The 26,187-nt window shown below is 34.8% G+C and overlaps 1 protein-coding gene across 8 annotated transcripts in view; it reads left to right on the top strand.

The window, feature by feature from the left end:
- The window catches only part of RUNDC3B (RUN domain containing 3B), a 135,086-nt gene that overhangs the window by 56,288 nt on the left and 52,611 nt on the right, over positions 1-26,187 (top strand). For all 8 annotated transcript variants that reach the window (XM_046020538.1, XM_046020535.1, XM_046020537.1 and 5 more), the window contains 3 exons: positions 9,949-10,034; positions 21,353-21,442; positions 24,263-24,343. In XM_046020538.1, the coding sequence (XP_045876494.1) occupies positions 9,949-10,034; positions 21,353-21,442; positions 24,263-24,343 (257 nt within the window). The remainder of the gene's footprint in view (positions 1-9,948; positions 10,035-21,352; positions 21,443-24,262; positions 24,344-26,187) is intronic.

The following is a 26,187-nucleotide window of genomic DNA, read 5'->3' as shown; positions in this document are numbered from 1 at the left end:
GTGAGTGAGAGAGGGAGAGCATGAAAAGGGGGAGGGTCAGAGAGAGAAGCAGACTCCCTGCCAAGCAGGGAGCCTGATGCGGAACCCTATCCCGGGACTCCAGGATCATGACCTTAGCTGAAGGGAGTCGCTTAACCAACTGAGCCACCCAGGCTCCCCTAAGCCATACATTTAAAAAAACTTAAAGAAATGTAAAACAGACCCACTTTTGTCACTAATACTTTTGTTTAGGAAAAGATAGTTATTTTTCATAAAATATGTTATTTATGTCAACATATAATGGGTTTATTTACTTTTTTAATTACCTGAAGTTCCCAGTTTTGACTTGTAATACAGTAAATATGAATAAATATAACCCACCTGAAAGCACTTTGGAGTCCTCAGTAGTTTTTAAGATTATAAAAAGTCTGAGCTGTTCATATAAGCTGTATCGGCTTTGGTTGAGGACTTTAATTTTTTTATTGGATTGTCATACTAGGTTCCTTATTATTTTTGGCACTTAAGAATTACAGAATAAGGGCACCTGGATGGCTCAGACGGTTAAGTGTCTGCCTTCAGCTCAGATCATGATCCCAGGGTCCAAGATCAAGTCTCCCATCATCGGGCTCCTTGCTTAACGGGGAGCCTGCTTCTTCCTCTGCTCCTCCTGTTTGTGCTCTCTCTTTCTCAAATAAATATATAAAATAGTTACAAACTTATAAATTACGTGTCTATAATAAATGAAAGTATAATAATCATCTTTCAAAAGTATAGTTTCCGAGTTTATTGTTCCTGCATCTATTTTTATTTAGGATATTTTTTCTTCTGGAAAATTACTGGTTAGTAATTTTCATTACTATAAAGTTATATTGAAATTAAATATTTTGTAAAACAAAAGCTAATTTTTAAAAAATGCGATTTATAATATTTAAACTTAATGAGATGATTAGAAACATAGTTAAACATTTTAAAATTGGGGTAAAGTTTTTTTTTTTTTTAAAGATTTTATTTATTTATTTGACAGAGATTACAAGTAGGCAGAGAGGCAGGCAGAGAGAGAGGGGGAAGCAGGCTCCCTGCTCAGCAGGGAGCCCAATGCGGAGCTCGATCCCAGACCCTGGGATCATGACCTGAGCTGAAGGCAGAGGCTTAACCCATTGAGCCACCCAGGCACCCCAAATTTGGGTAAAGTTGATAGCTATGATTTTTGTCACCTTATGAAGACTAAAGCCATAAAGTTCACTGTCTAAAATTGCTACTCCTTCCTACACTGCCTTCTGCCATTCCAGCCAGGGGGCTGTCTGAGAAGTGGTTATCTTTCTGTTTCAGTGACTTCTAGCTTTTTTAGATTGAATCAGTTCTCCTCTCTGACATACATTTTTCAAGATAAATGCCTTCATTTTTAGGTCAATTATAGCTAGAGTTTTAAAATATTTTTTCTTTTAAAAGTTGAAATCTTGTTTTTTATATTAATAGCTTTCTTCTTAGCCATAATGTTGTCTTAGTAGTCCTTTGGCCTCTGTTTTCTCAAATTCTTGACTTTATGCATTTATTTACTTTCTAATTGATTGACTACAGGTTCAAAAAATGTTCAGGGGCGCCTGGGTGGCTCAGTGGGTTAAAGCCTCTGCCTTCCACTTGGGTCATGATCACAGGGTCCTGGGATTGAGCCCCGCATCATCATCATCATCATCATCATCATCATCATCATCATGGTGCTCTGCTCAGCAGGGCACCTTCCTCACCTGCTTCCCTTCCTCTTCTCTGCCTACTTCTCTGCCTACTTGTGATCTCTGTTTTGTTAAATAAATAAATAAAAATCTTTAAAAAAAAATGTGCAATCTGAATTCCACTTTCCATCTTCATTGCATTTGTATCTTTTTTCCTTTCATGTTTTTCTTATGGCTTAAGAATAATATTTGATTTCTGTAGGTTAAGGTTAAAAGGTAAGATATAATTTGAGTGAATCGTCTATACAAATAGAAAGTACCCCAGGTGGCACATAAACTTTAGTTTCTTATTTTCAAATTAAAAGAAGGAACAATTAATATGACAATTGTATTCTAAGCCCCTTCCACATAGAAGAAAATATATTTATAGAACTAGCACATACCAAAATACAAGAGGTAATTGAGAAGTTAACAAACATTAGAAATGTAACATTTTGACCTGGGTGGAGTGCAGAAATGCAAACCCCAGCTGCCATCTTTCTTAATGAAACTCTAAGGAATAAGCCCCATGTAGCAAGATGCTGTTAATACTTATTCTGTTAATACTTATTCTGTACAAAACCAGTGCTGAGTATGAAAATATCACAGAACAATCATGTTCCAAATCCTACCATCTATCTTTGTTTTGCTCAGGCCTCAAACAGATTCCATTTAGTGGGGAAAGAGAGATCTATGATTTGCCTGGTGATGCTGGGAAAAGAGTGCATGAAAAGATTACTACTGTCTTTATTCATTACAGTGGGCAGAACAAAGTACTTAATCTACCCGATAAATCACACCTGGCAACTGTCAGGATTGAAGGATTAAGCAAATACCTCAGACGGTTTGTTTATTAGCCTTTGAGCTGCTTTCTAGAATGACTGCTAGCCTATGTAGTATCCATCTCATCCAGCCTTAACACTTGTGAAAACAGAACCACAGCACCAAATTCACCTGTTAAATAATGTGCAAAGCTGTACACTTGGGACCCAAACAGATTTTCATTTCTGAATTCTTTGTAAGAAGGAGAATACCTTTAATTATACCTTTAGGGCTATGTGGATGATGTTTTAAGCAGTGGACGACAAGGTACCTTTATGGAGAATGACTAATTCAGTATAGAAACATACTTTAAATTTAGTTTTGATTGAATCAGGATTGTCCATGTCATAGAACTACTGTACAACTTAGATTCATATCATAAACTTGCTACCATGGGAGATCTGATAATCACTAAGCTGAGATCTGTGAAATGCTGACAGTCCTTCTCTTTGCTCAGTCCATTACCAGTTGAACCTATTTTCCGGGGCTTAAACAAAGCCTAACAATGGAATAGAAGATTTGAACTGATGATCATGTCTGTAATCTTTCCATCTGACATCTCAGATACCTTGGCAGCTATTCTTTCTACAATATACAAAGGTTCTGGGAATGGGATTTCTGTATATGGGATTTCTTTCTTTCTTCCTCCTCCTCCTCCTCTTGTCTGTTCCTCCTCCTTCTCCTGGTCTTCTCCTTCTCCTCCTCCTTTCTTCTCCTTCTCCTTCATTTTATTTATTTATTTGAGGGAGAGAGTATGAGCAGGGAGAAGGAAAGAAGCAGGCCCGCCACTGAGAAGGGAGCCCAATGTGGGTCTTGATCCCAGGACCCTGAGATCATGACCTGAGCCAAATGCAGACATTTAACCAACTGAGCCACCCAGGTGCCCCATGGGATTTTTTTATTTAGTTTTCAGATTAGAATTAGCACTATTAGAAAACTAACTTCATCTCAGCAGGCATTTATTTCCCTCCCTTCTGAACATACTCACCTTTCTCACCTGCTACTGGGCTGATTACCTGTAAGCGTAATATATTATTTCTGACAGAAACTCCCCTAATTGGATCCTTATTTACTACTGTTATTTATCTTGCAGATATTTCCATTGAGTTTTCTTAGTATTCCCACTGACTTCAAGCTCAAGAAATCCCTTTTCTCCTTTCATTTTTGTTGTTGGTTCTGACTCCGAAATATGAACTCTGTGCTGTTCTTGAGGTTTTTCTTGCCTTCCTGCATATCTTACAAAGTGTTTTCTTTTTCTTTTTTTTTTTTTTTAAGATTTTATTTATTTATTTGACAGACAGAGATCACAAGTAGGCAGAGAGGCAGGCAGAGAGAGAGGGGGAAGCAGGCTCCCTGCTGAGCAGAGAGCCCGATGCCGGGCTCCATCCTAGGACCCTGGGATCATGACCTGAGCTGAAGTCAGAGGCTTTAACCCACTGAGCCACCCAGGCACCCCAATTTTTCTTTGTTTTTAAAAATAGCTCTTGTTTGTGGCTGAGTTAGGCTTTCTTAGTTTGTGGTTGCTTACCCTGTACATTCGTTCTGTTCTTGTCAACGTATTAGACCAATTTCTGAGTATGCTGGTCCATCAGCCATTTATATATTCATGCATCTTTCCACCAGATAAATTTTTATTGAGCACCTATAGCATGTCAGAACTGTGAATGTAGTCCTTAACACATTCTTAGGACAGAAATCCTTAATCCCTCCTGGTCTTTTCAGGTCTCAACCTCTTGTTCACTTTTTCCTTTGTTTAAAAGCCAACTTTGGGGGCACCTGGGTGGCTCAGTTGGTTAAGCAACTGCCTTTGGCTCAAGTCATGATCCTGGAGTCCCACATCAGGCTCCCTGCTTGGCAGGGAGTCTGCTTCTCCCTCTGACCTCTCCCCTCTCATTCTCTCTCTCTCTCTCTCTCTCAAATAAATAAATAAAATCTTTAAAAAAATAAAATAAAAGCCGACTTTGTCCCTGCTCTTTCGTAGAGCAGGTTAGCCAAATTTTTTATGGAAAGAGGCTGAGTTGGGCACAGGGGATTATTAATCACATATACACCAGAATTATCAAATACTAAAACTTTACAGTATGGTATAGGTTTGTGAAGATGCCATTTTTATGATCATTTTCTATTAGTCACTCAAAAATCTATCTCTTCAAGCCACCACTTGATGTTTCCTACCTCTAGACTTTTGTTGTGATGGTTCCAAACCTGGAAGAATGTCAGACATACTTGGGCAGCTTTAAAAATAAAGAAACAGTTTCCCAAGCAGAAACCAGACATATTCTGTCTGATTCTGCCCATTTATTTTATACACTCTCCATTTTAAATACTAACTTCATATGAGTCATTATAAAATGCCATTTTCCTCACATCATTCCTTTTCCCCACTTGTCACTGGTCATTAGACTGCTAGCAATGAGCAAGTTACTTATCTTCTTGAGTTTCCTCCAGGTAGTCAACAAATATATATTGAGGACCTACTGTGTGCTAGAAACTATTATAAATACTGATGATACAGTGGTATTGGTGAAAAGGATGGCAGAGAACAAATATTACGTGTGTCATATTTTATATATACATATCACATACATAATATAATTTCAGGGGCCATGAAAAAATGGAACAGGTTAAGAGATTAGAAAGAGATCAGAGTGGTGGAAGGAAGCACTCTCTTAGATAGTGTGGGTAGGGAAGGCTTGTGTGAGGCAACAACATTTGAGCCAGGATGTGAATTATGGGAAGAAAGGTACTGTGCAAATAGTGAGCAGAGGCAACAAGGTATATTAGCAGTTTAGATATTATTCTAAATTCAATGAGGTGCAACTTGAGGCTCCCTTTCTTTTAATTTTTTTAAACAATAGAGTACTATAGTCTAATTTACTTTTCAAAAAATCCACTGACTGCAGTACGAAGCGTGCACAGGGAAGGAGAGAGAGTCATATTAGAAGGGTAAAACTAGAGTCAAAAAAACCAGATGATCTTGGAGGTGAGAAATGAACCAGTTTCTGCTTCTAGTGATAATAGAATAGCTTATATTGGAGCAACCCTTCTGCCAAGAACAGCTGTAAAGTTTGGATAAAATACGCAGAGCAACAAATTTAAGAGCTAAGAAAACAACCAAGGCATGAGGACTTCAGTGGCCACAATATTGGAGAGAAGGATGGTACTTGAGGTGAGCCCTAAGTTCACTTTGGCTTTTAGCCTATGGGCATTTGTCTGTTCACTTTGTTGGTATAGAGGCTAATCAGAGAGTTTTAGGGTTCTTTTAGTTTCAGTGGGCTAGAGAAACAGAAGAGGGATCTGGGAACTGCCAGTGAAACCAGGACTGAATACACTGAGAGAAGAGCAAACATACGCGTCTGGGGTTGTACATGCAGTTTTCCTGTGAACTGTTTGCCAGCACTTAGGCACCTTAAGCATAGAGCAGAAGTTTCATAAATCAAGCTGAAAGCAGCAGATAGGAGGCTAAAAAAGCTGATTAAAGATTTCCTACTCTTGTTCTGGAGAGTCAGAGGTTAGAGTTCAAGGTCAAACAAGTTGGAGGGACCCTGTAAAATACTCCAGGGATCTCTTTTTTATTTGAGATCTCTTCCCTTGGGAGTAAGGGAAATTCAGGTGAAGACCAGCCCAAAAAAGACCTAAAATGGTGCCCTTAAATAGTGCAGAGTGATTTTCAAGTATACTCCTTGCCTATTTGAAGAAAATTTAATCTATTCTAAGGAAAGATAGTATTACTGCAGCTACAGAATTTTATATACAATGTCCAGTATTCGATCAAAACCCACTACAAATATCAGGAAACAAGATCAAATGACCAAAACTAAGAAATATAAAAAAGACAAGTGAAACAGACCTATGGGAGATGAAGATAATGAACTTTTAAGTAATTGTAGTAGAAAGTATAAATAAAGACTAGTAGTACCAGAGAACTGGAGTATATATTCCAGTATTTAATATATATATATAAATTATATAATATAACACAGGGTATAACATAATATACTTTATATGTAATAAAGTATAGATAGGAAACTATAAAATATTCATTCATGTCAAACATAGAACCTACACAAAAATTGATCATTGGCTGACTTTATAATTCATCTCCTTGAATTTCAGATTGAAATCATCTAAAGTGTGTTATCTAACCACAAAGGAATTAAGCTATAATTAATAACAAAAAGAAAACTAGAAAATGCTTATGTGAGTCAACATTGAGAAGGACTTCTTAATAACTCATGGGTGAAAGAAGAAATTACAGTTGAAATTGGAAAATAGGTGGAGAGTAGTGATAATGAAAATATAACATGTAAAAACTTGTGGTTAGAGGAAAATAAGCTTAAATATAGACTCTTATGTATATGAAAAGAGAATAAAGGCTAAAAATCAGTGATCAAAGTTTTCATCTAAAAACCTATTAAAAAATACATACTCCAAAAGAAGAAAAGAAATAACGAAAAGCAAAAATTGAATTAAATGAAAAAAATGTACACTAGGAGAAAATCAACTAAACAAAAACTTGGTCGTTTTAAAAAGATTAATATAATTGAGAAGCTTCCAGCAAGAAGCATTCATAAAGAGAAAAAGAGAGATTATAAATTACCAGTATCAGGAATAAAGAAGAGCCCAATCAACCCCATAGACCCTATAGGCTTTAAAAATCCTAAAATGATATTATGAATACTTCATACCTATACAATTTAAACTGTAGATGAAGTGGACAAATTCTTTGAAAAAAATTCTAAAACTAACATAAAAAGGAAGAAAACATCTGGATATTCTGATATCCACTAAAGAAATTGAATCTGTAGTTGAAGTGTTCCCCTTGCAGGCCCCATTTTTTATTTATTTTTATGGATTTGTAAGAATTATTTGTATTTGATAAATCAGTCTTTTGTCAGATGCATGTAATGCAGATATCTGCCGATTCTGTAATTTGTCTTTTTGTTCTCTTACATGATTACAGTTTGTCCCCTGAAACAGAAAGGAATATAGAGTATCTAGGTTTTTATTCAATTAGGTTGGTTGGTTTGGTGGTGAGATGTTTCCTATGTTCTTGATTTGTCTATTTTTTTGTTTCCTTATAGAGAAAAGTAGGGATAGTATTGTAACGTAACTCACACAATTCTTGGGAGGGTTAAATATCTTTTTTTTTTTTTTTTTTAAAGATTTCCTTCTTTATTTGAGAGAGAGCAAGAATGTGAGGAGGCAGAGGGGCAGAAGGAGAATGAGACTCTCAAACAGACTCCCCGATGAGCACGGGGCCCAAAGAGGCCTCAGTCTTACAACCCTGAGATCCTGACCTGGGCCCAAAATCAGGAGTTCGACACTTAACTGACTGAGACACCCAGGCACCCCAGGAAGATTAAATATCTTAATGGATATAAATATCTTAATGTATCTTAAAACAGAGCCAAGCATATATTAATTACAACCTTAAGAAGTGTTGACTACTATTTATTTATTTATTTATTTGTTTATCAGTCGAAAACCTTCAGTGACAACGAAATGAACATTTGTGTCTCTGGAGGAAAAACAAAACAAACCTTAAGTGGTTCACCATTATCCAACTGATAAAGTCTAAAATCATAAACCTGGTTTTTCGACTTCCCCACTTGGTGGGGAACATGTTCCCCACGTGTTCGTTCCAACAACATTTATATCTGTTTGTCTTCTGTTCTAGTGAAAGTTTTTTTTGTTGAAAGAAAAGAAACCTTAAAATTGGCACAGTGTATTATTACAGTGTAATAATGAATTCCATAAACATCCAAGGACAGGAAATTAGGTGCAGCCCACTTTTGCATGGATTGAAATTAATAAATCAGGAAGCAGGACTTTCCCCACATTTCTTATCTAGCAACAGCACAGTCTCCTGTGTCTAACTTTCTCTGGAGAGCAACTCTCCCAGCTTCTGCTCTGGTGAAATCTTAGCCTTTTGATTCAAGCCACCACTGCCAGCTTCCTTGTCTTTCAAAGGAAATTTCAAGGGAGACACTTGGGATTGCTGACCAATGGCTTGCCGCTTCCTTCCTGTTAGGTCAGCCACAGCTAATTGTAGGTTCCTCAAGGCTTATTCTGCAGAAACAATGGACTGAGCACTGTCAAGCTAAAAGGGGTTTTGAGCTTGATGGGCAAATTGACTGTCATGCTAATCACACCCTTATCATTCCTTTATTTCCCAACAATACTGTTACTTCTAGTTGGTCGGGTTTTACCATTGTCTAGATTGACTGCTTTTTGATCCTTCCTATCCAGAAGTTTGGTTGAATTCATTAGAGTTGTAGACATTTCTAAAGAATGCTTTTTATCTCCAGATGGGTAGTTGACCATCATATATATTGATTAGTGTCACTTTTATTCTCAACTGTCGTTGCAGTGTTTTGATTTTTCTATCTCATTAATCTTCATGGATTTTCTGGAGATTTGTGGGAGGGCTGAGGGAAAATGAAAGTAATCAAATTTTAAAATTCTTCTTCCAAATATGGCTTCTTATATTCTTTCATTCTAAACAAAGAGTCCAGGAGAAATGCTTTGGATTACTAAAAAATAATTAACTGGCTACTCAAATATTGAATGATATTACTTCTTTCAAAAGTAAAATTACTGGGTGCCTGGGTGGCTCAGTGGGTTAAGCCGCTGCCTTCAGCTCAGGTCATGATCTCAGGGTCCTGGGATCGAGTCCCGCATCAGGCTCTCTGCTCAGCAGCGAGCCTGCTTCCCTCTCTCTCTCTGCCTGCCTCTCTGTCTACTTGTGATCTCTCTCTGTCAAATAAATAAATAAAATCTTAAAAAAAAAAAAAAAAAAGTAAAATTACTCACATTTAGTCATAATTGTCTGTTTCTGTGATTTTTTGCTAGAATATGGTTCTGAGTAATTTTGCCGTGTGTTAGTTTTTTTCTGGCTTAATATTCAGTAATAGTTTTTAGAATGTCCTGGGTGCAAACTCAGTAATTCATGATTTGGATGCATGATAAATAATGAAATTTGGTTATTAGTTATCTAAAACCTCCCTCTGGAAAAATGGGTGGGAAATTTTCTTAAGTGGTATGGCAGTGATTATTTTTTTAAAAGAGAATAGACTGTTCATGTTTCATTAGGGGACTCATTTTAATCAGCATGTTGATTTGGGCATTGAGGTAGAGAGTTATGAAAACAAGTCTCTGACCCAATATTAATAGTTATGTCTCTTCAGAGATAGAAAGTTAGTATTATATCCTGTATATCTCTGTATCCTGTATCTCTAGAGATACAAAGGTATACTATATGTAATCAAAATTTACCTGTTCTTATCTACTTAAATATATTTTAGCCTTTATCAAATGTATTATTTGACGGAGTTCTTTACATATTAAAATGCTTATATTTTTGATGACACAGTGGGCAAAATATTTTTTAACTTGTAATTTTTTTTTCACATTTTATTCTTTTTCTTCCTTTTAGGGTAGAGCCTGGATCAGAGTAGCACTCATGGAAAAACATTTATCTGAATACATCTCTACAGCTCTGAGAGACTTCAAAACAACCAGGTTTAAATGTCCTTTTGATTTTAAAATATGTATTTAAAACAGTCACCTAAAGATTAGAAATAAAGATAGAATGAAGATTCATTCCTTTCTAAAGTCTTCAACTATTTTATTTCTTCCTTTTTGTCTTCTCAGGAAAATGCCATTCATCAGCTAAACATATGTTTTTGGTTTATCTTTTCAGGCTTCACATTATACCTAGAACATCTTTTCTCTGAATCATTTCTGTTTCTTACACTTTTAATACTTGAGATTTCATTCTCTCCACAGACTTTTCCCTGACCATTTAATCTGAAGGAAAATCTAACCATGAAATTCCTATAGCATTTTTACTCTTACCTCATTTTATTTCTTTGTTTTAATTAACATATGTAACTAATGATCGCTCAATTGTCTTTTAAGGGCAGGCTATACCAGTGCTGGTTTTCTTAGGTTGTATTCACTGAAGAGATGACTATGCTGTGTCATGTGAAAAATAGGACTTTATTATATTTTTTAGAGTGATAGAAAAAAGATTCATATTAGGACAACAGGCATTCCTATAAAATCCTCTGTTGATAGCTTCTGTTAAAGAAACCACTTTTCTCCATTTCAAAAGTATTTATAAATGAAAATATTCAATAATTTCAATACCTTAAACATGTACTGTTTAATACAGTGGCCACTAACCACATGCCACTATGTTATTTAATATTCATTAAGAGTAGGTAAAATTGCTAAATCACTTCTTCACTTGCCATATCACATTTTAGGTGTTCAGTAGACATGTGTGGCTAATGGTTATCAAATTGCACAGCACAGATGCATACCTTCTATTGGGCCACACTGCCTTAGACGCTGCTAAATCACTGTACATTTTCTACCTCCTAAAGCATATTTGTGAAAGAGAAGAAGAGAGTGACAACTATAAACCAGTTTTGATAGAGGAAATTAGCTTCACAGATAAAGAAATCATATATCTGGACTCTTAATTTCCATGTCCTGATACAATATTTGGCATCTTGGATTTTGAGAAAATCTGGACGTTTATTATGGTACATTTTTTTGTTTTGTTTAGTTCTTTTGTTTTTTTCCCAACTTGACTTAGATATGATTGATATACAGTGTAAGTTTAAGACGTCCATGTTGATTTGATATACTTATGTACTACAAAATGATTATTGCCATATCATTAACTCACACTTCTATCATGCCACATAATTATTTGATAGATACTTACTGAATTCTTTTATAGCAATACGATGGTTTAGGGATATTTCTAAAGATGGGCTGTGAAATCATTATTAATTATTAGATGTTTGAGATGAACTCCATGAAACGAAAAATTTATTTCTTCTTATTATCACTAATAATTTAGTTTAATTATGAAAGATACTATATATTAAGGCTATTAAGGCTTTGAAAATAAAAGTAGTATCAAAATCTCATAGACCAAACCTAAAAATCGTAAATTAATGAAATCAAAACCAAGGTTACACAATAATCATCTCCTGTGCAATAACAGCGTTGCATTAAGGTTATGGTATTCTCCTGAGTAGAAATTTAAGCATTAATAATCTAGTTGTTACTCTTGTTTCTTAGACAGTTGGGTGGGGTAGAAATAATTCTTGAAAGGATTATTTTTAGAATGAGTTGTTCAAATATTTAAAGGGAAATGCTTTTTGCCTTGTTTTGAGGTGTTAGCTGTCCTTTTTGATAAAAAGGAAATGACTCAACTCTAAAAAGTCCATGAAGTTAAAATACTCTTGTAACAATATCTAACCATACATTATTCAAACAGAAACATGGCTTAGGAAATGTTTATACACACATACATGCAAATATATAATGTTTATATATATATATACACACACACACACGCATAGTATTTTAGTGTGAATATAATGGCTTTAATTCCCAAGAAAGGAAGTAAGGAGTTATTTTAGATTTCTCATCTTAGAAGTTAACTGAAAAACACATTTGCAAAGTCTTCCTTTTTTTGTTTTAAACTATTTATACTGTTTTGTTTTGTTTTGCTTTGCTTTGTTTTTACTGAAATCAAACCAAAGAAACTTAATTTGTAAGTAAACTTAATTGTGAACCTCTAGCCAAAGCATATCTATTATTTGGAAGATTAAGTTTGTAAAACATAAGCAAACTTTTGGAAAGAATAGTTAAACCTTACCTTTTGTCTGAATGCTGATATAAGTGCTTGTAGAACAACGAGAAATGATCACTGATCCTTTAGGGATCTTGAGAGTTTCTGAGTCAAGTGATTTCTTCTTATTCTACTCTTCGATGAGAAAGAGTAATGACGTTCTGTAAAATGGTGATACAAGTGTTCACCCCAATACCAAAGGAGGAGCTACATGAGCTAAGACAGGCGAGCTTGAGAATATTAATCAGTGAAAATCCAAGGATAAGAATGGGTGGAGGAAGTATGGGGATGAGAAATATAGTAAATCCACTGGTAGGAGTACGTCATGTGGCTCCATAGTGTTAGAGCAATTCAGGTGTTTTTTTTTTTTTTTTTTTTTTTGTTCCCCTAAGGTAGAGAATGTCAGGGAGCAATTGAAAACAGTGCTTACAGAGTTTCATGGTTTAGGGATTGAGGTGTTACTGAGAAATAGCCAGAGCTGGGAGGTTGGCGGACTTGAGATTAGAATCCAAGCCTGAAAAAAAACCAAAAAAACAAAACAAACAAACCAGTTGGGGAATTATTTTGGTAGTTTACTGGGAAGACTGAGAAATAGACAGTAAGGTAAATAAAGTAGACGAGAGAGAAACTGAATTATGCTTCAAGTTTTAATTTCTCCCCATCTATAGACTGAAAAATAATAGTTTCTTAAGCTAAGAAACACAAATGTGACACTTGAAACAAGATTGAAAACATTCTGATAAGAATTTGAAGTAGCAAATATGGAAAATATAAAGAAGAGGTAAAATTAGTTTTATGGAGACCTGTTTATTACTTTACAGTTGTACCACGGTACTTAATTTAAAATGACAAAAGTTGTGTTCAGGAGAAATATCAATTTCTTGGTATTTAGTAGGACTAAGAGAAAGAAGGAGGACAGTCTAAAGTAAAACTTCAAAAATTACTGAGCTTTCACAAAGTGAAATGGAGTTGATAAATACTTTTCGCACTTATAGAAAAGTAGATAGTGAGCAATTAACATATCTTTCAAGAGCTAAAAAGCACTTTTGAAATCTGAATCTCTTTAAAAGTTTTACATTATTAAGATGAAAAACATTAATAAAAGTTGCTTGTATACAGCTGCCTCATAGCATACACAAAAATTACTGAAAATGGATCAGACTTACTTGGAAAACTCTTAGAAGAAAACATGAATGTCAGTCTTCATTACCTTGGATTAAGAATAGTTTCCTGGATATAATACCAAATGTACAAGCCACCAAAGAAAAAATAGATAAATGGACATACTCAAATTTTACCTTTGTGCTTTGAAGAATAACAACAAGAAAGTGAAAAGACGACCCAAAGACTGGGAGAAAAGTTTTGCAAAAAAAATTTTTTTTGCTTATGTCTGCTAAGGGATTTCTAGCTAGAATATATATAAAGAACTCTTGAAACTTAGAAATAAAAAAACATTTTAAAATGGGTAAAGAATGTGAATAGATATTTTTCTAAAGAAAATATACAGATGACTGATAAACACAAAAAAGATGCTTACTATTGGGATGCCTGGGTGGCTCAGTTGATTAAGCTCTGCCTTCGACTCAAGTCATGATCCCGGGGTCCTGGGATCGAGTCCCACATTGGGCTCCTTGCTTGGCAGGGAGCCTGCTTCTCCCTCTGCCTCTGCCTGCCACTCTGCCTGCTTGTGCTCTCGCTCTCTCTGACAAATAAATAAGTAAAAATCTTAAAAAAAAAAAAAAAGACACTCAGTATCAGTAACCATCAGAAAAGTGCAAATCAAAACCACAATGCAAAAAAACCAAAAAAACAAAAACAAAACCCACAATGCAATACTACTGCATACCCACCAGGATGGCTGAAATCAAAAGAACACATAATAACAAATATTGGCAAGGACCTAGAAAAATTGAAACCCTCATACTTCCACAGTAGAAAAGCAGAATGATGCAGCCCCTTTGAAAAACAGTCTGGCAGTTCCTCAAAAGGTTAAACATAGATGTACCATATGACCTTGAATGTGACTCCTGTATATGTGTGTGTATATATTTCCAAGATAATTGAAAATGTGTTCACGAAAAGTGTCTATACAAATATTTATAGTAGCATTATTCATAATAGCCAAAAGTGGAAACAACCTGAATGTCCCATCAACTGATGAATGAATGAATAAATAATATGTATTCCATGCAGTAGAATGATCTTCAGCCATATAAAGAAACGAAGGGCTGCTTCTGGCCTTTACTGATACTTGCTTGTGTACTCATTCGCTGTGGATGACCTGGTACCTCCTTTGTGAAGTGGCAGCTGAGGAGACTCCAAAATTCTCCATGGTGGATGAAAAGCCCAAGGGAGAAGTCAAGACTGAGAAAATAATCACAGTAATGTTCACGTGGTTCTGTGGGGCAGTGTAGGATTTAAGCATACAACACTAAACAAACTAAGGAAAGTCTCTGTGAACACAGGGTTTGTCTCTGAGGCAGATCAGAGTCCCATTTGAAAGGCAGCCAATCAGTGAAGCAGGCATACCCGCACAGTTAGAAATGAGAATGAAGGATAAAATTGATGCGTTCCAGCAATAGATAGAAAGTGTCTACTAAAGAAGGAACTTGTTATTTTATTCCAGAACTCTCTTCCTACAGACCAAGAATACATTCTCTGTTAAAAAGAAAACAAAACAAGACAAACACAGTTTTGTTCCACCACATCCTGACTACTACATTATCTTCTTTTTCATTTTCCTCTTTCCCATTTCCTCTGTACATAAAGTCACTGGCAAATTTGCATTAGCATATTGCACTTTTTTGGTACTAAATATCCAGTGGTATATTTTGATTGACATCAAATTGAGATGGGCTGGGAAAAAATAATGACTCTGGGAAAATACTCTCATTCTCCGTGCTCATGCTCATTCAACTCTTTATATTCTAGCAACTTCCTTTGTTTTCACTGTTTAACCAAAAAAAAGAACATGAAAATTTTGACATACCTTGTTTGGAGAATTTTAATATTTGTCATTTATTAGTATAAAATCAAGGACAGTTTTATAACATTTTTGTACATAGATGTTACATGTAGGGTAATCTGTCTTTAGAGAAGATTTAATTAGTCTATAAGAGATGAATCCTAGATAGTTTTCCCTTTGTCAAGCATCTTGTCTAAATAAACTTCTTATTTTAAAAAAAAAGTGAAGTATTGATATAAGCTATGACATGAATAAACTTTGAAAACATTTTATGGTCCAAGAGCCATGCAGACAGTAATTCCTGGAAACAAGTAGGAAAAACCTGAAGGATATATTTGATGTTATTCTGTTGTAAAAGTAAGAATAATCTTCTTGGTCATGCATGTAGACCATGTGACCTAAGAGTAACAAGCATTCTGAGTGCCCTTTAAAAATTGCTGTATACAGAGAACTAGATATTTCATTAGCATAATAACGTAAGACTTCCTTTCATTAGAATTTTGAACTTATCATAAATGAATGCTCTTATTCCTAGCATCAAACATACTGGAAGCATATACCTTTGGTTCTTTTTTGTTATGTTGGAATGTCTCTTCTCCTGCCAAAGGCCACCTTCTTCTGGATCCGATCCCCATTCACCTCTTTCATTACTTATCAACTTTCTCTATTCTCATTCTTAATCTCTTTCCCACTGTTGGATCATTCCCACCCACATATAAACATATGGTGCTATCTCCTACCTTGAAAAGAAAAACTTCTCCCTTGAACTTCTATTTCCTTCTGCTCATTTCCATGTTCAGCTTCATCACCTCACTTCTCAAAAAATGTTTATTCATACTGTCTCATTTCCTTACCTTAGAGACACCCTTGTATTCGCTCTTGGGCAATGTCTTTCCCTCACCACTCCACAAAGGATAATTTTTAAAAGGATACCAATAATATACAAGCTACCAAATGGATATATCTCTTGTCCATACGTGACATCATTGCCCAGCTAAAACAAACAGTTAAATACTCTTTATTGAAAAACCTCTGTCTTTAACTTATATAATGTTCCATGGCATTTCCTTCTCCTCTGTAATTGCCCTTTTGACTCTGTCTCTGTCTCTCTTTTTGACTTCTTTTACTCTTTACAACTTTGAAATGTCAGTATTCTCCTGGCTCAGCCCTGCATTGTGTGATGTTTATTCTCCATTCGTTTTCCCGTCTGTCTTCTTAGAGTTTTTAGAATTACTCTAAATGCCACCTGTATGATCCTGACTCCACGTTTAAATTGCTACCTCAATAGTTCAGATATCTTGATTTTTTCCTTCTAGCCTTCTTTACCTCTTTCTTAGCAAATGGTTTCACAACTTACCTACATGTTTGATCAAGTCAGAACCTAAAATTCATATTTTATTTCTCTTCATCCCTCATTCTCTATAATCATTCCTAATTAGCAAGTCTTGTCAGTCCTCTCTCCAAAAATCTATCTTGGTCTATTTCCTTAATCTCCATGATTGCTAGAGTAATAGTACCTCATTTATCTCTTGTCTACACTCCCTTATTTTTGTTCTAAGTGAGCTTCCAGGTTGCCCTCTTCCACTAGCCATATATCTTCCAACCAATCTTATTTAAATTTAAAAAGTTTGTGTCAGTTCCCACTTAAGAAGCATTACAATTGTTTCTCTTCATATACATTTCCAGGAGTCAAATCCTGGCTTTACCACTTTCTAGCTATAGACTCTTACTTAGACAACTGCTTAATTCCTCTCTGGCATAATATGTGCTAGTAAAGTTAAAGAGGATAATTCCTATAAAGTATTCGTAAGTGTGATTGACTCTCAATAAACATTCACATTTATGATTATTTTTATATGGTCTACAGAGCCCTGTGTGATCAGACTTCTGTGGGCTTAAGATCTCAAGCTAAACACCGAAGAATGTCTCTCCTAATAGTGAATTTCTTCAGTTGAGTTTTCTCTACCTCAACCACTTGCTTATTTGCTTTATACTACTTATCATCAACTCTAATTACATTTTTCTTTTGTTTGTTGCCTGTCCCCTCCCCTAGACAGGAAGCTCCATGGAGAGGGACCATGCTTAGTTGTTCACCATTTAACTTTAGTACCTAGCACACAGTTCTTGCCCCATAGTAGGAATTTATTATATATTGGTTGATAAAATCATTAATGAATCTCACATTCTTAGCAAGATCTTTGGAGATTTACCTCTGGTCAGTTTTTCATTCTGATTCAGTTGGACTTTGAATGAAATGTAACATTTATTTATAATGCTATAATCTATTTTTCATGTCATGAGGGAGACTTTTTTAAACTCCTCCCTTAAAATTTCATGTGGAGAATCTAAATTGGTCAAGGGAACAAGAATGTGATAATGGAATTTCTTTGGTTTATAACATAGCCTTTCTCATATTTTAATATTGCATTTTCAGTATGTAGAATAATTTCTGCTCTCAAAAAGGGAAAATATGAAGCATGATATTGTATAGTACTGATATGATCTATACTGGTCTTTCACCTTGGATGCCATCCAAAGGGCATTTGTTAATGAAATACCTGAAAGGCCTTCAAATACTCTTACAGAATGAATACTAAAGATAGCATTATATAGGGGTATATTTCCATTAGAGTTAAATTATATATGATAAGAGAAAAAATGCTATTATTAGGGTGTTATTTTTAAATGTTTTCCTGGTTTCAAATATTTTTCTACTCAACAGACATATAAGTGGAAGGAATATACCTAATAAAAAGGGGAAATTTTTCTTCCTGATCATAGTAATATCAAGAGTTGCTCATAATTTTCCTTTGCTTCTAACATGCAAAACTTCTTTAGAGATACAATCCAGTGTATAAAGCTTTAAATAGAAGTTTTATATATCTTTTTTACCTTTCATTTTCAGTGTTTATAATGCATTTGGCAATTCAGTTTACTGTTTTGGTTAAATCCTTCTCATACAATTATTTTCTTTAGAACAAAAAATACTTTCAACTACAGAAAGGGAATCTTTAGTGTATATCTTATTATTACTGAATTCAGTCGTGTTAGGGTTGACCTTTGTCTCATTTGTCACATAACTTTGGTTATATAAGCAAACTTTATTAACTCTTATAAATGAAGAGTTTTAAAGTTTACAGGTTTTTTTTTAAGTCTTCGAAAGTGTTGATGACAAGAATAGACTCATTCAAAATTGTTGATACATTGATTTAAGAGAATAAAAATTAATTTTCTTAATAGCGTCTGATTCTTTAATATATGTGAATGATGTCTTTGATCAAATGATAAAAATTTCTTCAGATCACTTCATTATTCTTATGAATACTGACTTAAGTTACTTTTAAAAAGTTATCTCAGACTTCAAGAAGTATATTTTCTGAAAAATACTTTTTTCTTAGCCAACTCTAACAATGGAGATGTTCAGCATACAAGAAACAATTCATTTGTTGGTTTTTTTTTTTTTTAAGGAGAGAGACAAAGTGTGCATGCCAGCAAGAGGATGAATGCGGGTGGGGGGAGGGTGGGGCAGAGGGACAGAGAGAGAGATAATCCCAAGCAGGCTCCATGCCCAGAAGCATGCTGCCCCATGCTGGGCTCCATCTCATAACCCTGAGATCATGATCTGAGCTGAAATCAAGAGTTAGGTGCTTAACCAACTGGGCCATCCAGGCACCCCGGACAACTCTTTAGCTAGCATTTCCTCTTCCATTTTTTTCTCCCATACCCTTTATTTCAGTTAAGACTGTTATAATAAATGAGGTCTGTACAACATTACACTTCAGGTATGATTTTATTTGAGTGGAATTATTTCACATGTAACAAGTGTTTCACTTATATTGTTTAACCTCAAAAATTACTAGTAAAACTAAAACCAAAAAAATTAATCAAAACAATATTTTATATACACATATGTAAGATCTTTAGACTAAGAAATCTCTAAAATTGGTTAGATTTGTGTGTGTATTTTATATTCTTCAACAGTCCCTAAATCAATTTTGACATTAGGAAGCAAGCAGAAATTGTTTTGATCTGATTTTTAGAATGTACTTTTAAAACATTGTGGACTAAAGATGGAGAAAAAAAAAGTAGACCTTTTCTTATATAGAGAAATACTTGGAATAATGGGTGATACCCAATATCAAAGACCGGACTATTTTCTAAGCCACGTATCTTGTAGAATTTGGGGATGTAGAGCCATTATAATCATAGTTCTTCTAGGAGTGAAAATGCTCTTTCAACAGCCAGTTTAGCTATTGGGACAGTGACAGAATCTCAGGTATATAGATTATTTAAATATCTTTATGTTTTGTGGAATATCTTAGTTAAATATATAGAAATTCCTTCCATTTTTTTATTAATCTTTGTCAGACTGAAAGTTTTTAGTTTTTCTCCTTTTTGTATAAGTCAATAAAAACAATTCCCATATTTCCAAGGAAACAGAAAGCATCTATTCCAAGCTAGTCTTCCCACAGTATTTATTTGTAGCCTTATATCTGACAGCAGGTAGAATAGTGGTCTCTTATTTTCCTTTGTACTTTTTATTCATTTAAAATTCCTTATGAACTATAACATAGGTTAAATTCTCTTTAAATATTTCTTATAGTGGTATGGTTTTTTGTTTTTTTTTTTTTTGCTTTGAATTTTTTTTATTGTGTTATGGTATTGTTTAATGGAAATATATAAAACTTAAAGTAAGAAGAATTAGGTTTCTTTCCTAAGTAATTTATCTGCATGTGCTTGGGCAAATTGTTTTAACCTAATTCTTAACTTTTTTTTTTTTTTAAAGATTTTATTTATTTATTTGACAGATAGAGATCACAAGTAGGGAGAGAGGCAGGCAGAGAGAGAGAGAGGAGGAAGCAGGCTCCCTGCCAAGCAGAGAGCCCGATGCGGGGCTCGATCCCAGGACCCTGGGATCATGACCTGAGTGAAAGGCAGAGGCTTTAACCCACTGAGCCACCCAGGCGCCCCTAATTCTTAACTTTTCTTGATGGTAAATTTGAACCTAATGATAGCTGTTCCCACCTTTGCTTCATGGGGTTTTTGAGCAAGTATCAAATGATGATAATGTTTATAAAAGTATTTTTAAACTGTGAGTTATGTAAAATTGGCAGTGGGATTATGAGCATATTAAAATCTTTTTTACCATAAAGAGTAAGACAAATTTCATTTACTAAAATGTTTTCCTTTAGTTAGTGGGGTCTTACAGAGTGGCATCCACTGTCTATATCTAATATAAATAGATATAACAATTAAATGATCCCTGCTTACTGAATGTAAACTAGCTTTTGCGCAGTATTAAGGAAAGTAAATATAGTGATCTTACATTCTTTTGTGGAAAAATATCTTTTGGCTCATATCATGATATTGTTTAAAAATATTTTAAGCATTTAACATAAAAATTTTAGTATTTTAACAACTAACATTAACTGATACAGAAAGCTTTATAGGAATTAACACTGATAGATTCATATTCATATTTTTAAGAGATAATGAATACTTCTTTTTCACTCACAGTCACCCTGCTAGCCCATTAGTATTGTAGTGCTAAAGGTTAGCATGAATTACAAATGATCACATCTTTTTTGTTCTTCATTTAATTTTTTTTTAAATTTTTTATTTATTTATTTGACAGAGAGAGATCACAAGTAGACAGAGAGGCAGGCAGAGAGAGAGGGAAGCAGGCTCACTGCCGAGCAGAGAGCCCGATGCGGGACTCGATCCCAGGACCCTGAGATCACGACCTGAGCCGAAGGCAGCGGCTCAACCCACTGAGCCACCCAGGCGCCCCTTCATTTAATTAATAACCCTTGGAATTACATAAAAAATAATGTGTGTGTGTGTTTGTGTTTGTTCAGTGTATACCACAATAGTCTACATAGTTTCAAAAAGAGAGCAGTATAAATGACTGTGAATTTGCCACCTTTCGAATTACATGCATATTGCTTCCCTATTAGGGAAAAATAGTAGACAATCTTGGCCCATCGAAAGTCACTTTAGGGATTTTAAGAGAAGTGGAAACGCTTAGAATGATTTTTTTTTTTTGTTACACTGGCATTTTTTTTCCCCCTAAGTATCTACAAGAATTGGGTGATCCAGATAGTTTTTATTTTGATAAATAAAATTTAGTTCTTTGTACTTTAGTTTGGTCTCTAATTTCTATAGAAGAAACTTCAGTGTGCTTTTAATATTTATATATTTACCCATTTCATTTTTTAGGCGATTTTATGAAGATGGAGCAATTGTCTTAGGTGAGGAAGCAAATATGCTTGCTGGCATGCTGCTTGGACTAAATGCTATTGATTTCAGGTACTTAACCTAAATGTATTCAGTTTTTAAGTCATAATAGTTTCTACTTAGGTTTTTTTCCTTGGTTTGCTACTAAGTAGAGCACACAGCTGGATATTGATATTTAACTCATGTTCCTTATCCAGCTACATCAGCTTTCTGACTGGGTTTGCTCTCAGAATGACTCTCAGGTTAAGGAATTATCTGACATGTTTGCTTACTAGCTTGGGCAAAACAATCCTAGACTGCATTTCCCCAGCAGAAAGATTATATACCCCGGTAGCACTGGAGGAAATTTTTGGATCTTATCTCTTAGTATTTTTTTAAGTACTGCTTTAAAATAAAAAAGAATGTACTAAAAGTAGATTCAAAGCATGAAAGATTTTCATTACCTCATGTATTGAAATAAAAAAGATCCTGGCATATCTCGGGTATCTTATGTTTATATTATGAATCTAGACCATCAAAAATATTGTTCATATTTGCTTTTGTTATTATCAACATGATGAATTGATTTCAGACTAAGATTGTAATTACTAAAAATGTAAATGTAAGTTTTTCATAGCTTTATGGGAGTATCTTTTTGCATTTCTTTAGCTGATCCAAGATTTTACATTATGCTAAAAGTAAAAGGTTTGTTTATAACAAGAACTCAAATATAAGAATGATGGAAATATTATAATTCTTTTGAAAAATATCACTTAAAATTCAAGAATATCAACAAAATAAGTATGAAACTTAAATGAAAATCTACTCTTAGATCTTGAATCAGAAAATAGTGCTGTTCATTTCCACTGACATTACTGTTTTTTAGTAAATCACTTCCTTTTCAAAATACTTTCATTTTGTCAGTATAATTTTCCTCCATTTAAGATTTAATAAAGTCATATTCAGTTATTAGCTTAATTGTTCAGAATATGAGTATGATAGATGCGATACAGAGCTTGTTTTTTTTTATCCTAAATGTGTTACTTTTTCACCTGTCATGCTGCTGAAAGCAAATCTCTTAAAGATACATTAGTAATAGTATTGTAAATGAAGGAAAGCTCTTATAAAGTGAGGCCACTTCTGTTCACTCCTCATTAAGTATGAAAAAGTACATACATGCCCTTGATATTAACATATTAGAATGATATTTCAATAAACAAACTTACCAAAGAAACCAGAGGTGGGAGTTCATAGATGAATTTGTTTTTTTAAAAGATCGACCTACATCTTGTAATTGTTCTTATTAATGTTCCCAGAAGATGTACTTTTTTCTTCCCATAATAGTAATAAAACTAAATGCCTTTTTAAAAAATTATTATTATCCAATTGGATATATCATCATATAAAACAAAGATGACTAGATTGGGAGACCAAGAGATCTAGAGTTTCTTAACTGGCTTTGAGACTCCCAGTATGACTTTGGGCAAATCTCAACCTTTCCTGTTGACATGTCCTCAAAAAGGATTGACTAAAGATTAAAGGGGTTTTACAGTGAGATACCACCTTACACCAGAGTGGCTAAAATTAACAAGTCAGGAAAGGATGGGTGTTGGCGAGGATACAGAGAAAGGGGAACCCTCCTACGCTGTTGGTGGGAATGCAAGCTGGTGCAGCCACTCTGGAAAACAGCATGGGGGTTCCTCAGAAAGTTGAAAATAGAGCTACCCTAGGACCCAGCAATTGCACTACTAGGTATTTACCCTAAAGATACAAAGGTGGTGATCCAAAGGGACACGTGCATCCAAATGTTTATAGCAGCAATGTCCACAATAGCCAAACTGTGGAAAGAGCCCAGATGTCCATCAACAGATGAATGGATAAAGAAGTGGTATATACACACACACACACACACACACACATACATATATTCCATTGTACATATATGTGTGTGTGTGTGTATATATATATACACACAATGGAATACTATGCAGCCATCAAAAATACCCAAAATCTTGCCATTTGCAACAACATGGATGGAAATAGAGGGTATTATGCTAAGCGAGATAAGTCAGAGAAAATTATCATATGATCTCACTGATTTGAGGAATTTGAAAAACAAGACAGAGGATCACAGGGGAAGGGAGAGAAAAGTGAAGCAATATGAAACCAAAGGGGGAGACAAACCATAAGAGCCTCTTAATCTCAGGAAACAAACAGGGTTGCTGGAGCAGTCCGGGGTTGGAGGGATGGGTAGCCCGGTGATCAATATTACAGGGGTGGGGGTATGTGAATTGTATAAGACTGAAGAATCACATACCTGTAACCCTGAAACAAATAATACATTATGTTAATTTTTTAAAAGGGAAAAAAATACAAATACATGAAAATAAAGAATAATTAAAAAAAGATTAAAGGAGTTTTGTTTTTTTTGTTTGTTTTTTCTTTAGCATTCTTTTTAGGTCTAACATCCAAGCCCTTTCACCTATTCAGATAGTTTAGAAAACTTTCATTTTTCTAATTAGAACTTTTGAGGAGTTACTCGGTGTCACATTAGAGTTTGTATGAAAATGTGAACAAGTCTTCATTAGAAAATCCTCTAATGATGTCTTAAAATCCAGTGAAGACCAAGGTAGTGTCCAGTAAATAATGTTTGAACAAATTTCTTAGAAAGTTTTTCTTTGGCATGATATATTCGTATTAAAGTATATTAACTTGTGCAGTCCTTTGTCGTTGGTAGTGAATGTAGAGTATCATTATTAAGATGTTTATTTGTAACAGGTAACATGAATTAAATAAAAATTAAAAAATTTACCTGCAATTTGATGAACACGTCTTCAACAAGAGATTGTTTATAATACTTAACATTGATTTAAAAGTTAATGTATTATGACATATTTATTGTCTCTGTCTTAGCTTCTGCCTCAAGGGAGAAGGATTGGATGGAAACTTTCCTGCCGTAATAGATTACACACCATATTTGAAATTTACCCAAAGGTATTTGACATTTTGAAATATGTTATTGAAATCTTAATTTATAGTTGAATATCTTGTGTAATATATTGATTAAAATTGCTCTTTGAGGCATGTACTTGGGTTGCTCAGTGGGTTAAGCTTCTGCCTTTGACTCAGGTCATGATCTCTGGGTCCTGCAATTAAGTCCCATATAGGGCTCTCCGCTCAGTGGGGAGCCTGCTTCCCCCCCTTTCTCCCTGCCTGCCTCTCTGCCTACTTGTGATCTCTCTCTCTCTCTGTGTCAAATAAATAAATAAAGTCTTTTAAAAAATAAATATAATTGCTTTTTTTGTAATATTACTTTCTTTAAATTTATTTTTTTATTTTTTTTTAAGATTTAAATTTTTATTTGACAGGCACACAGCGAGAGAGGGAACACAAGCAGGGGGAGTGGGAGAGGGAGAAGCAGGCTTCCTGCTAAGCAGGGAGCCCAATGCGGGACTTGATCCCAGGACCCTGGGATCATAACCTGAGCCAAAGGCAGACACTTAATGACTGAGCCACCCAAACCCCCCAACTTTTTTTTAATTTAAATTCAATTAGCCAACATATAGTACATCATTAGTTTTTGGTGTAGTGTTCAATGATTCATTAGTTGGAGGGCACGTGGTATGATGAGAACTGGGTGTTATATGCAAGTAATACTACTTTCGATTCTGCTTTGCATAATTATTTTAAGTGTTGGATCTGCTGCATGTCCGAACTTTGTAGATGTGATGTATCAGTGAAGTGATGCTAGCTCAGTGCTTCGAGATGATTGTTGGAGTTTAAAACATTGATAAGGCATAGGCTTTTTTATTTTAGCATTGATTTTCTTTTTATTTATTTATTTTCTTTTTCTTTTTTGTTTTTAAATTTTTTTAATTGTGTTATGTTAGTCACCATACAATATACATCTTTAGTTTTTGATGTCGTGTTCCAAGATTCATTGTTTACATATAACACCCAGTTCTCCATGCAATGTGTGCCCTCCTTAATACCCACCACCAGCCTCACTCATCCTCTCACCTCTCTCCCCTCTAAAACCTTCAGTTTATTTCTCTGAGTCCATAGTCTCTTGTGGTTCATCTCCCCCTCCAATTCCCTCCCCCTTCACTTTTTCTTTCCTTCTCCTAAAGTCCTCCATTAATCTCCTCCATGTTATTCCTTATGTTCCACAAGTAAGTAAAACCATATGATAATTAACTCCCTGCTTGACTTATTTCACTCAGCATAATCTTTTCCAGTCCCATCCATGCTGATGCAAAAGTTGGGTATTCATCCTTTCCGATGGCTGAGTAATATTCCATTGTATATATGGACCTTATCTTCTTTCCCATTCATCTGTTGAAGGACATCTTGACTTTTTCCACAGTTTGGCTATTGTGGACATTGCTGCTATGAACATTGGGGTACATATGACCTTTCTTTTCACTACATCTGTATCTTCGGGGTAAATACCCAGTAGTGCAGTTGTTAGGTCATAGGGTAGCTCTATTTTTAATTTTTTGAGGAATCACCACACTCCAAAGGTGGCTGCATCAGCTTGCATTCCCACCAACAGTATAAGAGGGTTCCCCTTTCTCCACGTCCTCTCCAACATTTGTTGTTTCTTGCCTTATTAATTTTTGCCATTTTAACTGGTGTAAGGTGGTATCTCAATGTGGTTTTGATTTTAATTTCCCTGATGGTTAATGATGATAAATATTTTTTTCATGTGTCTGATAGCCATTTGTTATGTCTTCATTGGAGAAGTGTCTGTTCATGTCTTCTGTCCATTTTTTACCTGATTATCTGTTTTTTGGGTGTTGAGTTTGAGAATTTCTTTATAGATCTTGGATATCAGC

Source organism: Meles meles, chromosome 10 (assembly GCF_922984935.1).
Source record: "Meles meles chromosome 10, mMelMel3.1 paternal haplotype, whole genome shotgun sequence".
NCBI classification, from domain to species: domain Eukaryota; kingdom Metazoa; phylum Chordata; class Mammalia; order Carnivora; family Mustelidae; genus Meles; species Meles meles.
This window is presented reverse-complemented; position numbering and strand designations above follow the sequence as displayed.